Source organism: Phocoena sinus, chromosome 4 (assembly GCF_008692025.1).
Source record: "Phocoena sinus isolate mPhoSin1 chromosome 4, mPhoSin1.pri, whole genome shotgun sequence".
Classification (NCBI taxonomy): Eukaryota; Metazoa; Chordata; class Mammalia; order Artiodactyla; family Phocoenidae; genus Phocoena; species Phocoena sinus.
The window spans coordinates 117,503,639-117,517,660 of NC_045766.1; the positions used below are offsets into that span (position 1 = coordinate 117,503,639).

Here is a 14,022-nt window from a genome sequence, read left to right on the forward strand (position 1 = left end):
CAGTAGATTTCTCCCTAGGCAAACTTTTGGGTAAAGAAGTGAACACATAAATATTCTCTCCCTTTATTTAGCTCTTGTAGAATCATGGATCTCTAGAACTGAAAGGAACCCTAGAATTTACTTTACCCTTTTTATAATAGAAAAGGAAATTAATGGTCAGAGGAATAAAAGTACAGTTTTTTTCAATTTTTAGTTTTCTTGATTCAAAGTAATTCTTATAAAAATAGTCATTATGTTATATTGTAAATATGTATTTCAATACAGTGACTTTTCAGAAAACTTATCTAGGTACTGTATCCCTGGTACTAAGCCTCTAATTTGTTGAAATATAATTTAATATATTTCCTATTACATAATGCTGTCTTTTTGTGTTTGAAGTTTCCTTTTTCTGAGAAAAATAGGCTGCATGTCTCTTGATGTGTTGGCATTGCCACAGCTATGTTCTTAAAACTAGCCTCCGCTTGAGTAAATTTAGTTTTAAATATTTCTTCCCCAGATGGATTGTCTAGAGCTTAATCTATTAAAATCCTTAGTTTATAGTATGCTATTTTCTAGGGTACAGCACTAAATTAATACTGTACTTTTTTTCCCCATCATCTTCTTCCCATTGTTTAAGAGTTCTTGAAGCCAGCATAGCAGAAAATAAAGCATGTTTGAAGAGGACACCTACTGAAGTTTGGAGAGATTCTCGAAACCCTTACGATAGAAAAAGGCAGGACAAAGCTCCTGTTGGGCTAAAGAATGTTGGCAATACTTGCTGGTTTAGTGCTGTTATTCAGGTAAGAGTCTTTATGCAGATCTTATTTGGTGGGCCTGACAGCAATGGAAAGTGGGTTGGGGTTGTGTTTCTTTTAAGCTGTATACTTTATATATAACTGCAGATCAGGTTTTAGTATGCCTTTCTGTCTACTAACCTAGTTTGGGGATTGCAGTATTCCCCACCCCACTTTGTTCCTCACTCCCAGTATGGAGTTTTAATGATAGAACACTACCTAATGCCTTATTCAGAATTAATTTTTCCTCCTTCCCATTTGTTGGGAATTGTCAGAGTGGAAAGAAAATATTTCTGTATATAAATCCCTGCAAATTTAGGGAAGGATGTAATCAAGGTATGAAACCAAAACTTTTTTTTTTGAGTCAGATCAGAATTATTTATATATAATGGAAAATATCATTCAAGAATTATAGTCATTTAAATACTATTTTTATGTAAGAGAGCATTTTATTTGAGGAGGGAACAGATTGAGAAATAATTCTCAATACATATGTGAGAATGACGTAAAGAATAAATGTTGATAAATAAAGAATAACATATTTTCTTTCTAACTTGGAAAGGCCTTAATGAAATGTTTCTTGAGCTCCTTATTCTAAAATGAAAAATGTTTGTATGCATAGATATCCATCGTCTTCTCAGTTTGGGCTAATTTTCTTTTTTTTTTTTTTAACTTTTATGTGATATGACTTTTGACATAAATCTTTACCATTCTCAGACATTGATAATGTTATCTGTCAAATTGTAAAACGTTAAAGTCTCCTTAAATAAAACAATCTATGAATAACATGCTAATTTTAATTGCCATTTAGGAAAATTAATATTTGTGCTTATTTTCCTAACACAGCTGAATTGTAGCTTATTATTTCTGATGAGTACTTTTTAAATCATTAGATGTCTTCTAATTTACATTCTTTTACATTCAAAATATCTATTCATTTTGTACTTTTCCAAAACTGTATACTGCGTAAACTTTCATATGATATTAATGCAACTCACAGGTTATTAAGTTCATTTCTACAAGGTTGTTAATTGTGTTCTCGAGGCAATTAACCTGTAGTTTTAACTTTTTTTCTACTTTTGTGTTATAATTTCCAACTCTTTTCTGCCTTTCTGGCAAATAATATTATATAATTTGATTTCCTTTGGTTTTCTGGATTTATGCCTCACTTTTTAATAAACTGTGGTATACACTAGTTAATAATATGGTATGTTATTTGTTTTCCAGCCTATTAAAATGTTAAGGAATACCTGGATTAGCATAAAATTGTGATGATACTTTTGTTCTTGGCCTTGAGTATGCATTAATTGTTCACTTACATGCCAACAATATCTCAAACTTTATTTGCTATCTTAATCTCTTAGATCTTCTTAATAGGCTATCTTGCTTTACTTGCACTGTTAGTAAGGGCTTTTTTGCATTTCATTGTTCAATCTAAATTTCATAATTTAGTCATCATTTTAAAATATTAAGCACAGTTTTAAGGCTCTGATCTGAGTGTTTATGAGTATGCTTTGCAGCCTGTATTTGGACAAGTAGATGCTACCTTTACACTATTACAGCCAGTAAATGAGACTCATTGATTAGCTGTTTCTCTTAGAAAACTATAAGAAGTAAGAAAGTGCTTCTAAAGAATCAATAGTTTAGTTAGAATAAATACCTAGGAGAAGTAACCGCTAACCTTGAAAAATTTGGATTATAATAAAGTAACAAGATACTGACTTGGGGATGTGGAAAAACATTAAGCTTCGGAGTTCAGAAAATTGTGGGTGGGAAGAAAAATTTATCTGGAGATAACTTCGTTTTGTTTTTGAATGTAATTTTAAAGTCTCTTAACCCATTTTAAGTACCTTTTACTTTTCTAGTAATTGAAATATTTTATTTTTTCATTTCTTGACATTTGCTTAATTTCACAGACATCTGAAATATAACAGTTTATCATCATAAATGGAACTTTTCACTTATGAAAGAAAATTTGGGTAGGAAATCTGTATTAGTGTTGGAAGTTTTTAAATTGTATTTTCCAAAGCAAGGTGGAACTTGTTCAGGCTGTGACATAAATGTACTGTGAAGTTTCAATTACAAACTTTTCTCAGGGATGGAATTTATTATACTTAGTTGGCAAGACTAGTATGAAACAACAGGGAATTCTTTGTAAGTATTTCTACCAATTATAGTAGTTTACTGGGATTAGCAATCTCTAACTTCAGAGTAGGTAATGAGTATAGGCTACAGAAGGCACAGCTTTGTTATATTTGTTCCTTTAGGTACTGAGACCTAAGTATTTTGGAAGAAAAGGGGAACAGAATATCAGAAAGAGACTGTAAGCAAGGAGAAGGTTGTACAGAGAATGGCTTATATAATCTTTTGGATGCTAATAATATTAGCCTGACTGTCTTTAGATTGGGTATCAACCAGTTATCTAGTCAGGACTATTTTCATCCTGTTCAAAAGGAGCTTTTATGTAGAAAGTACTAATTGGGGCTGCTTTTTCCACTAGGGTGTCAGTGAATTAGGTAGTTACTTATAGGAATATGTTCTCCTCTTTCTCTGGTTTGGGGTGTTAAGTTCAAGTAATCCATGTATTCTCATGATAAACCTTAGCACCATTCCCATTTGGATGCCTCTGAGATGCTCAGAAGTAAGGTGCTCATACTTCTCAGTTTGCCTACTACAGTCCCAGTTTACTCACATTGTACATCTATCAGCACCTATTAATTAGTCTTGAAGCCCTTTTTCATACTCAGAAGGGTTATGGGTTGGATGATAAAGTATATGGTCGCCTTATGCATAAATGACGAAACTCTAAGCTGACTAAAATACACGCATCCTGAGGGCAGAGAGCACATCATCTAGGTTACTGTTCTGTACCAGTGTATAGTAGAGTGTCTGACACGTTGGAGGAACCCTTTAAGTAATTACTGAGTTAGTAAATGAATGAACCATAAAGGAGCATATATTACTTATGGTGGAATTGAAGACTTAAGATGCTTCTACCACTCTAATGTATTAAAAGTATAGTATTGAAAAGGTGCTGCAAGTTTTCAAAACATTTCAGGATATCATTTAACGTGTTTTTCATAGCACTTGCTTTTGTCTCTAATTTTCATCAAAGAACATGAGTACATAGTTCAAAGAGAAAACCAAAATCCCCTAACAATAATAGCCTTGTGAAAAATAACAGTCCTCTGCTCCAAACCACTCTGCCTGAGAAGCATAGTCCTTCTTCTTAAAGGCATCTACAACCAATTCTGTTTCTCTTGCTATCTTTGTTTTTATAAATGACATGCCTTTCTGCAGAGATAGATGAGGACTTAGCTCTTTCATTTCACCTACCTAGAATTGCCTTTCCTTTCATCTCCCAACATAGTTATATCACCAGTTAAAAATAGTCAGTAGTCAGTGTTTACATTTTCTTTGACTTTGTAGACATTATAGTGGTTTACTAAGACTACCCCTCTGTAATTCTTTGTTTTCCTGGAGTTGTCAGTTGCCACCTTTTCTTCTTTCTGTTTTCTGTATACTTATTTATCCTTAAAAATTTCCAGCTGCTTCAACCTCTCTTTTGAGGTATTATCCATAGTGTGTTTCATATACTCAAACATCTCAAACATGTTAACTCTTTTCTTTTCTTTTTTTTATGGTGACGGGAATCCTTTACAACATGAGATTTCTGTGCCTCAAATCCAGACTGGATCCTGATTTTTTTGTGGTTTAAACATGGTTGCTAACTTTCCAAAAGCAGGTCTAGAGAAAGGGAATTGGGGAAGGGACAATTGGGGGTCAATTGGCAGGCTTTTACTTAACCCTATTTGTAGCCCTGAATCTCATCCTACCCTGAAATACACTATGACTGATTTTTATGAACCTGAGTCAGTTAAATTATATTCGAAGTTTAAATTTTCCTGTATTCCACAGGAAGAGAGAGAGAGTACTTGTCTGATGCTTCTCAGTCTGGGAAGGACATAGGGCTTTAATTGCTCTGTATACAGACTTTCAGTTTTTAATCCTGCCAGTCTGTTTCTGTCTCACATTGAAACTTATCTGACACCATTTCATTTTTTGAAAAATCCACCAAGGAGAATTTATGTTGCTTTTCCTTAGTATTTTTCATTATAGACAGTTTATGTCTCCCTTTGCTGTCTTGTCATCACTCTTTTTGTTTTCCATAAATTATGTATTTAAACTCTCATCTTCCATTAGCTCTCTGAAATTAGCAAGAGTTTAACCAAACTCTACTTTAACAAATTTCAAAATTGACACATTAACTTTGGACTGAATGAAAGGATACTTGTTTTCAATGTGTATGACTCACAAACACAATTTAGGCAGTAGTGACAATTACTCTTTCCCACCCCTTTTGAAGGCATGTGTTGACTAATACTACTATGCCTGGTTTATGGTATAGATTGGTACTTAAAATAAATTTCTGTGATTTGTTGTGATAATCCGTGGTCACAAATTCTACTTCGGGTAGTAACATATTAAGTTGTTTTCGGACATCTACCCGCTCATATTTTGCTGGAGTCCAAAACAAAACAAAATAAAAATGAAATCAGCTTTTTGAAGGCATCATAAACCCTAAAGCAGTGAGGAATTTTGAGGCTACACTTTGAGAGAACAAGAATTTCAGAGAGTAAGCTTCACATTTTGGGCTGATTTTATCTTTGAGGCAATTTCAGGAGTGACTGCTGATTGGCTGGGGAGCTAAGCAAAGTTTCACACAGGCTTGGAGCCCTAGGAAACACCTCAGATTTTCAGTTAAATTCTAAAGGGCTACACCCTAGAATTAACTGAGAACTGAAAAATAGGCCAGGCTTTATAATTTGTGAATCCCAGCTTGAGATTTTCTCAGAATTGATTGAGTTAAGATGATCTAGGCTTGCAAGTAGTCCCAGTTTTGCTGCCTGCCAGAAGGAAACGTAAATTCTGTTAGAAGATACTATCATCTCGAACTTAGAATTTTCTCTAGTTTTTTTTTTTTTTTTTTTGCGGTACGCGGGCCTCTCACTGTTGTGGCCTCTCCCGCTGCGGAGCACATGCTCCGGACGCGCAGGCTCAGTGGCCACGGCTCACAGGCCCAGCCACTCGGTGGCATGTGGGGTCTTCCCAGACCGGGGCACGAACTCGCGTCCCCTGCATCGGCAGGTGCACTCTCAACCACTGCGCCACCAGGGAAGCCCCTTTTCTCCAGTTTTTTACATACAGTGTCTAGCACTCAAATCAGTCATAATTAGTTATATGAGAAAATAAGACATGTCCAAAAATTAAGAGAAAATAATAGATAATTAGAAATATACCTACAGGGAAACCTAAAAATCGAATTATTTGTTATGTAACTATTACTATGCTCAAGGAATTAGAAGCATGATTGAGAATTTTGATAGAAAACTAAAAACTATAAAAAGAACAAAATAGAATATTTTGTTCAAAACAAAATATTTCTAAAATAGAAAATTTAGAACTGAAAAATATGATAAATGAAGTTAAGATATCAGTGGAAGAGTTTAGCAGGATACAGACACACTGAAGAGAGAATTAGTCAACTGGACAGTTTGTGGAACATTTTCACACTAAAGCCATGAGATACAGATGAGAGCATATAAGAGATATTTTGGACATGGTGTAAATTGTACTAACACAATTTATTTTTGGTTCCAGAGGGAAACTAAAAGGGAAATAGGATAAAAGCAATATTTGAAGAGATGACAAAGAATATTCCAAGCTTGATGAAAGAGATGAAGCCACAGATTAGGGAAGCAATAGGAGCCAGGTAGTATGAACGTAAAGAATACTACACCAAGGCACATCATAGTAAAACAGAGAAACACTCTAGACAGAGAAAATACTAAAAGTAGCCAGATAGAAAAGGTGTATCACCTCTATGAAGGAGCAAAAATAAGACTAATGGTTGACTTCTCAACAGAAATGCTATCTTTAAAGTTCTGGGAAAAGTTAACTGGCTGTCTAGAATTCTATAACTAGCAAAAATCTTTAAAAAATGAAAAAGGCCCCCACAATTTTCAGTTTAGCAGAAGCTGAAATACTTTGTTACCAGGAGACCCACACCAAAGGAAATTCTAAAGGGTGTTCAGGAAGAAGAAAAAAGTTTTCCAGTGGGAGCTCAGAGCATAGAAGTGGGATTGAGATTCTCCAGATTTGTCAATATTCTCTTTCCTATTTAAATTCCTTTTAAGAACAGTCTGTACTTTGTCCCCCTTACTTTTATCCCATTTCTTCAGGACTCATTGCTGCTATTCAGCCATTCTACCATTCTACTGGAAAGGTGACTTCCCAATTGACAAGTCTAAAGATTATTTTCTTGCCCTTACCTTACTAGAATGTGGCAACCTTCAACCTTTACTAATCTTGTCCTTCATGAAATTTGCCAGTGATTCTTGGATGTACTCCAGAATCTTCTATGGTACTTTATATCTTTGTTGAGAGGTTCCTGACATAGGAATTTTTAAAGCTCTGCAGTTATTCTGATACACAACTATGTTTGAAAGCTTTTTCTACCCCTTTTTCTTCTGTGATCTCATACTCCACACTTCCTTTACTATTTTTATTTTGTCTTTCTTATAGCTCTTTTTCCTCTGGCTTTTAAATGCTGCTTCCTTAAGTTTCTGATTTTGGTCTGTTATTGTACTTATTATTTCTGACTTATAACATCTGCTCTCATTGTTTTAACTTGCAATAACAAGATAGTACAAGGGCAGAGACTTGATATATTTTATTCTCTGCTGCCTGTCTTCCTTGTGTCTGGCATGTAGTAGGTGCTCCATAAATATTTGTTAAATGAAAGAATAACTAAATGAATATGTTCATATTGTTTAATTAAAAAATACTTTAGATCACAGTTATCAGTTTTATGGTTTTACCTTTCATATTTATGTCTTTAATCCACATCTATATCTATATATGACTATTTATATATAGTGGACCAGTTTTCCCAACACCCAGTACTAAACAAAATCTTGTTTTCTTATGGATTTGTGGTGCTATTTTTATTTTCTAGCAAGTTGGCTAACCCATCTTTTACTAAGATTTAATACATTATAACCTCCAGTGCAATGATTTTCAAACTTTATAAACTGTGACTCACAGAAAGGAATACGTTTTACACTGTAAAACACTTTACACATACATATGTATGTAAAAATATCACCAATGAAAATTTTACAAATGATACTCTGGTGAATTGACTGTTTATGACATGTTCTGATATTTTCCATTATATTTTATTTCAGTTTTTTAAATTAATGTTTATCATGATGACATTAATGGGTTACAAGCTATAGCTTAAAAACATAGCTGCAGGAAGCTTTTTCACGAGCATCTTTCACATGCTTTCATTATGCTCTACATGATCAATATTACTGTATTTTTGAGTAACACTGCTATTGTTATAATTAAATATCTGTCTCCTTTCTAGGTTGTGTGTCTCCTTGACCATTAGCGATAATACGTAATTTCTTTGTGTCTCTATCACCTAGCATCTGGCCCATAAATTTATTTGTACTATATTTTTGTAGAATTGATACCTCTAGAAAACTCATACTGAACATAACATGTCTAAAAAGTTCTCAACTTTGCATTTGTGTAGATTTTATTTTGAGGAAACTGCTTAGGCACATAGTAACATAAAGAAAGGAAACTTTTAGTAATATATATTATGTTTTTTTGAGTTGTCCACGTATAATTTTCTCCTTTGCAGTACCGTAAATATTGTTAATGATCAAGAATAATATGTCAAAATAAAAGAAATGTGACTTTTTCTGAGGGAGAAAATAGGCCTTTTTGTGCTAGTGGGAAATATTCTGTATATAAAATAAATCTTTCAGGCCAGTCATATTTTCATAGTTCTGTTAATAGAATTTTCCCTTCTGTTATCTTAAATTGTTGTTCTTTTTCAGTCATTATTCAATCTTTTGGAATTTAGAAGACTAGTTCTGAATTACAAGCCTCCATCAAATGTTCAAGATTTACCCCGAAACCAAAAGGTAAAATTATGAAAAATTTTTAAGCAGCGTATATATGGTTTTCATATTCTTTTATCTGTGTTTGCTTTTTGGAAATTTGCCAAATCAAATCTGAAATAGTGTCAAATTTGAATGTGAACCTATTAATCTCAGCTACAACAATAACTTCCTATTCTTGGTTAGTATATTGTAATTATGAATTTTTCTTCACCTGTGTGTCAGTAATAGGCCAATTTTTTTGTTTCACTTTAGTAATTGCTTTTTTCTTCTTTTTTTTGGATGTCAAATTTCAGTAAATTTTATAGGTTACCATTTACAATTCAAGGCCTTTACTCAGTTGCCTCCTGAAAAATTGTGTGGAAATCAAAAATTTATCAGTTATTTCTGTAGCTGAGCTCTTTAAAATGTTAGTTTTGCACTGGTTGTCTTTGCAGTGCGAATCTGTAACTTCTAATATTGTTAGGCAATATAATGTGACAGAGAACACAGGCATTAGGACCACATTTCCTGGGTTCTGGCTGTGGACCTGCTTGGTCTAGTTACTGCTCATTTTCCTTATCTGAAAAGCATAAATAATAAAAGCAGTTATTTTATAGAGTTGCTGTGAGAATTAAATGAGATAAAACACATAAAGGACTTAGAAGTACCTGGTACATAGTAAGTACTAGGTGTCAGCTATTGCTAGTTGTTATACTGTTCATATTAGCTTTTCAAAAGATAGGACTGATTTGCATGCAGAAATTCATACTTAATGAAAAAATTAATTATGGAGATGATATCCTTGAGTGTAAGACTTCAGTGATCCTGTCATAAAGAAACTGTAGCCCTAAAGGGGACTGGGTGCAAAGACAAAGAAGTTATAGGTTTTAGTAAAGTGTTGAACTTTGTGTGACCTATTGTTAATAGTAATAATACATTATTAAATTATGTTTTCCTTTTAGTATCTAATTTTGAAAACTGCTTTTCCTGCAAACATGTGAAACATTTATAATGCTAGCTAGTGGGAATATAATTTGATTTATAACCAGCTTTTCAGGCCGTAATCTTTGGCCATAAAGTGTCAGACTGATAAGCCATTTTCAAAAGGGAAGCAAGATCACCTGACCAACTACTCATACTTCCAGAGAAATTAAGCAGACACCTTTAAGTCATTACAGTTTTTACATGAAACTTTTTGGACTGTTGCCTCCCTCTGTCACAATTTGGTTAGTTTGTTGTTCTGATGTCTTGGTTGAAGTATATTTATAATTCACATGATTATTTAGAATTATTACTTACAATTTGAAAGATATCTAGATAATCCCCCTAGTACTTGGAAATTATTTACACCTCTAAATAATCCCAGGAACAAAGAACAAGTCAAAGAAGAAATTTCAGGGTATTCTGAACTGAATAAAAATTAAAACATGATGTATCAAAATTAGAGGGATTTAACTAAAACAGTGGTTAGTGGAAAATACATGAAATAAATGCCTTATTAGAAAATAAGAATTGTTTCAAATTAATGGCATCAGATTGCATCAAAAAATTAGGGGGGGAAATCTTGTTAATTTGAAAGCAGAAGAAAGGAAATAATTAAGTACATAAATCAATGAATTAGACATCAGGAAAACAGTAGAGAAAAATTAATGGAACCACAAGCTGCTTCTTAAGAAAGTTGGTAAAATTGATAACCTTCTAAGTAGACTGAGTAAGAAAAAAGAGAGAAGAAACAAATTACCAAAATAAAGAATGAAAGAGGGGCACATCACTGCATATTCTGTAGACAGTAAGAGAATAGTGGAATATTATACACAACAGGCAAATATTTAAAAAGCTAACAGCTGTTGAAACTGATGAAAAGATAGATAACCTGAGTATCTCTATATTATATTAAAGAAATTGAATTTTTAGTTAAGAACCTACCCACCAAAAAAAAAATCAATAGCAGCAAGGTTTATTGGTGAGTTATACCAAACATTTAAGGAAGAAATAATAGCAATTCTCTACATGTTTTCCCAGAAAATTGAAAAAGAGATAAAACTTCCAAATTTACTCTATGAGACCAACATTACGCTGAAACCAAAAGTAGAAAAATATATTTCAAGAAAAGAAAACTACAGACCAATATTCCTCATGAATAATAGAAGAAGAAATTGTCAGATTTTTGGCAAGTTGGATGCTGTAGTACATATAAAGGATAAAAATATACCTCATTGGCAGGTGGAGTTTATCCAGGACTGAAAGATTGGTTTAGTGTTCAAAAATCAGTATAATTCATCATATTAACATATTAGACAAGAAGAGCCGTATGACTATCTCAGTAGGTGAAGAAAAAGGATTTGAAGAAAGCTAACATATATTTATGGCAAAATCTCACAGAAACTAGGAATAGTAAAAAACTTTTTTATCCTGATAAAACTCATTTATGAGAAACTTACAACTAATTATAATACTTCATGGTGTAAGACTGAACCCTTTTCCTCAAAGATCAGGAACAAACAAGATGTCCCTCACCACTCTTCTATTAAACATTAGACTGGAGTTCTTAACCAGTGCTGTAAGGTAAGAAAAAGAAATAAGCACGCAGATTGGAAAGGAAGAAACAAAGCTGTCTTTTCATTTATATGACTGTCTATTTAGAAAATCCTAAGTACTCTACTAAAAAAAAAAAGATGCTAGAATCAAGAAGTGAGTTCATTCAGCAGCATTACATGATACAAGGCAAACATACAAAAATCAACTGTATTTCTTAATACTAGTAACACACAATTGGGAATTTAAATTAAAAAGTACTTATGTAAGACAGCATAAAATATGGAATATTAGAGATAAAGTAGACAAAAGATATGGAAAACTACAAAAGATTGCTGAGAGAAATTAAAGAAATAAAGAGATATACTATGTTCATGGATCAGGGGATTCAGTTTTTTTAAGATATCAGTTGTCCCCACTTTAATCTGTAGAATCAGTGCAATCCAGTTATAATCCCAGCAGGCATTTTCATAGGAATTGACAAATTGATTGTAAAATCTATATGCAGAATCAAGGGATGTGGAATAGCCATAGCAGTTTTAAAGAGAAAGGCAGTGTTGGAGGAATTAATTATTTGGCTAATGATCAAGACACTGTTATTGGTGAAAAGATAGTCATATAGATCAGTAGTACAGAATAGAGAGTCCAGAAATAGAACAACACATATAGGGGTAATTGGTTTTAATCAGAGTTGCCAAAACAATTCAATGGTCAAAGGAAAATCTTTTAAACCAATGATGTCTTAGACAGAAAAATACTTTCCAACCTTTACAGGACACTATTTATGAAAAAAAAAAATCACAATGAACTGTAGACCTAAAACAAAGAACTAAAACTATAAAAATTCTTGAGGAAAACATAGAAAATTTTAGGGTTCTGGATTAAGAGAAGATTTCTTAAGAAGGACAATAAACAGGCACAAATCATACAAGAAAAAAATTGATATTTTCATCAAAATGAAAAGCTTGTCTTTGAAAAATTCATACAAAATGAAAAGGCAAGCCACAGATTGGGAGAAAATATTAGCAAAACATATATCATACAAAGGAATTGTATCTAAAATATGTACAGAACTTTTACATCTCAATAGTAAGACAAGTAACCTATTACTATATTGGGAAAAATATCTCAACAGATTACAACACCAAAGAAGATACACAGATTGTAAATAACTACATGAAATGATGTTCAATGTTACTAGTCATTAGGCCAAATGCAAATTAAAATGAGGGGTGCCACTAGAAGAACTAAAGTTAAACAATATAGCCCATATCCAGGTGTTTTAGAATGTGGACCTAGAACTCTCATTACACTGCCAGTGAGAATATAAAGTAGTTTAATGCCTTTGGAAAACAGTTTGTTTGTTTCTTAAAAACATCTACCATACAGCCTTGCCATTTCCCTTCAGTTCTTTACTCAAGAGGAATGAAACCATATGTCCACACAGAGCCACATCCAGTAATATCCACTGCAACTGGAACAGGTTAATGGATAAATAAGTTGTGGTCTGTCCACACAATGGAATCCCACTCAGCAATAAAGTGGAATTAATTATTAATGTACATAAACATATGGATGAAGTTCAAAATAATTATGCCGATTGCAGGAAACCATTGACTAAAATGAGTACATAGAATATGATTTGATTTATATAAATTTCTAGAAAGTGTAAAGTAACCATGGTCACCTGGGAATGATTAGGGAGGGGAGTGAGAGATGAAGAAAGTTTTGGGGTTGATGGACAGGTATGTTATTGATTGTGGTGATAGATGTATACATATGTGAAGCTTGTAAAATTGTACACTTTCTAATGTACAGTATATTGTACATCAGTTATATCTTGATAAATCTGTTTAAAAAAAGATAAAGAATTGTGTTTGAATAATTTCTAGATGTGGTGGTATTTTCATAATTTATGCAGTGGCTAGTCTTAACAGCAACCACTCATTTTGCCTTTTGAAATTCAAGATTTTCTAGCCACAGGAATTGGCTGAGAGCAAAAAATGTTTTATTAAAGTATTTAACTTTTCACATATGCGTCTCAGCAGAATTTCACTTGATTTTCAAAAGTCATTTATTTCATTCTTGTCACTTGGCAAGAAATGTCTCAAAAAACTGCCTTGCCTTAGGTACAGTGATAAATGAAGAAATTGATCACAAGAAATTAAGGAGATTTCTGAAAATTATTTTATGGATTAAAGTTTTTAACATTTACACTCTTGAAACCTGTTTATATAGGGCACTTGTTGGGGAATAGTAAGTACCACAGAAAAATCATGGATTAATTTTTTATCTCATTTAAAACTTCTGCATTTCATCTTTATCATCAATGATGGAATTTATTATGCTTAAATAAAATCCATGTTTTCTATAACTTAGCGTTTTTATGTTAGACTTTTTGTACTTTCTGATTGCTGTAATGGGTATGTAGTTTTAAATCAAATAAATATTTGGAATCAGTTTTATTCCTTTACACCTATTTCTTAGGACTGCTCTTTAATATATTGTGGGAGCAACTGTTTCTTTATTAATTGATTATATTATTCTGGGTAACAACTGTACAGACACACACTGCTACAAAACTATGCAAACTTGGAAAATTTTTCTAATATTTAAATAGTATATGTAAGCTTTATCTGTTAAAATTGTTATTTCAGGAGCTAACCATAGTAAGAATTGCCTGTCTGATTTGTTATCATAATGTATTTCACTAAGACATGTGAATTACATTCTTATAAAAAGTTTTCTTATTT

At 32.6% G+C, this 14,022-nt stretch overlaps 1 protein-coding gene across 1 annotated transcript in view; it reads left to right on the forward strand.

Annotated features, from left to right (window-relative positions):
• USP25 (ubiquitin specific peptidase 25) overlaps positions 1–14,022 on the forward strand; it is a 148,321-nt gene that overhangs the window by 44,476 nt on the left and 89,823 nt on the right. The window contains 2 exon segments of the mRNA XM_032629440.1: positions 617–779; positions 8,690–8,776. Of these exon segments, the coding sequence (XP_032485331.1) occupies positions 617–779; positions 8,690–8,776 (250 nt within the window).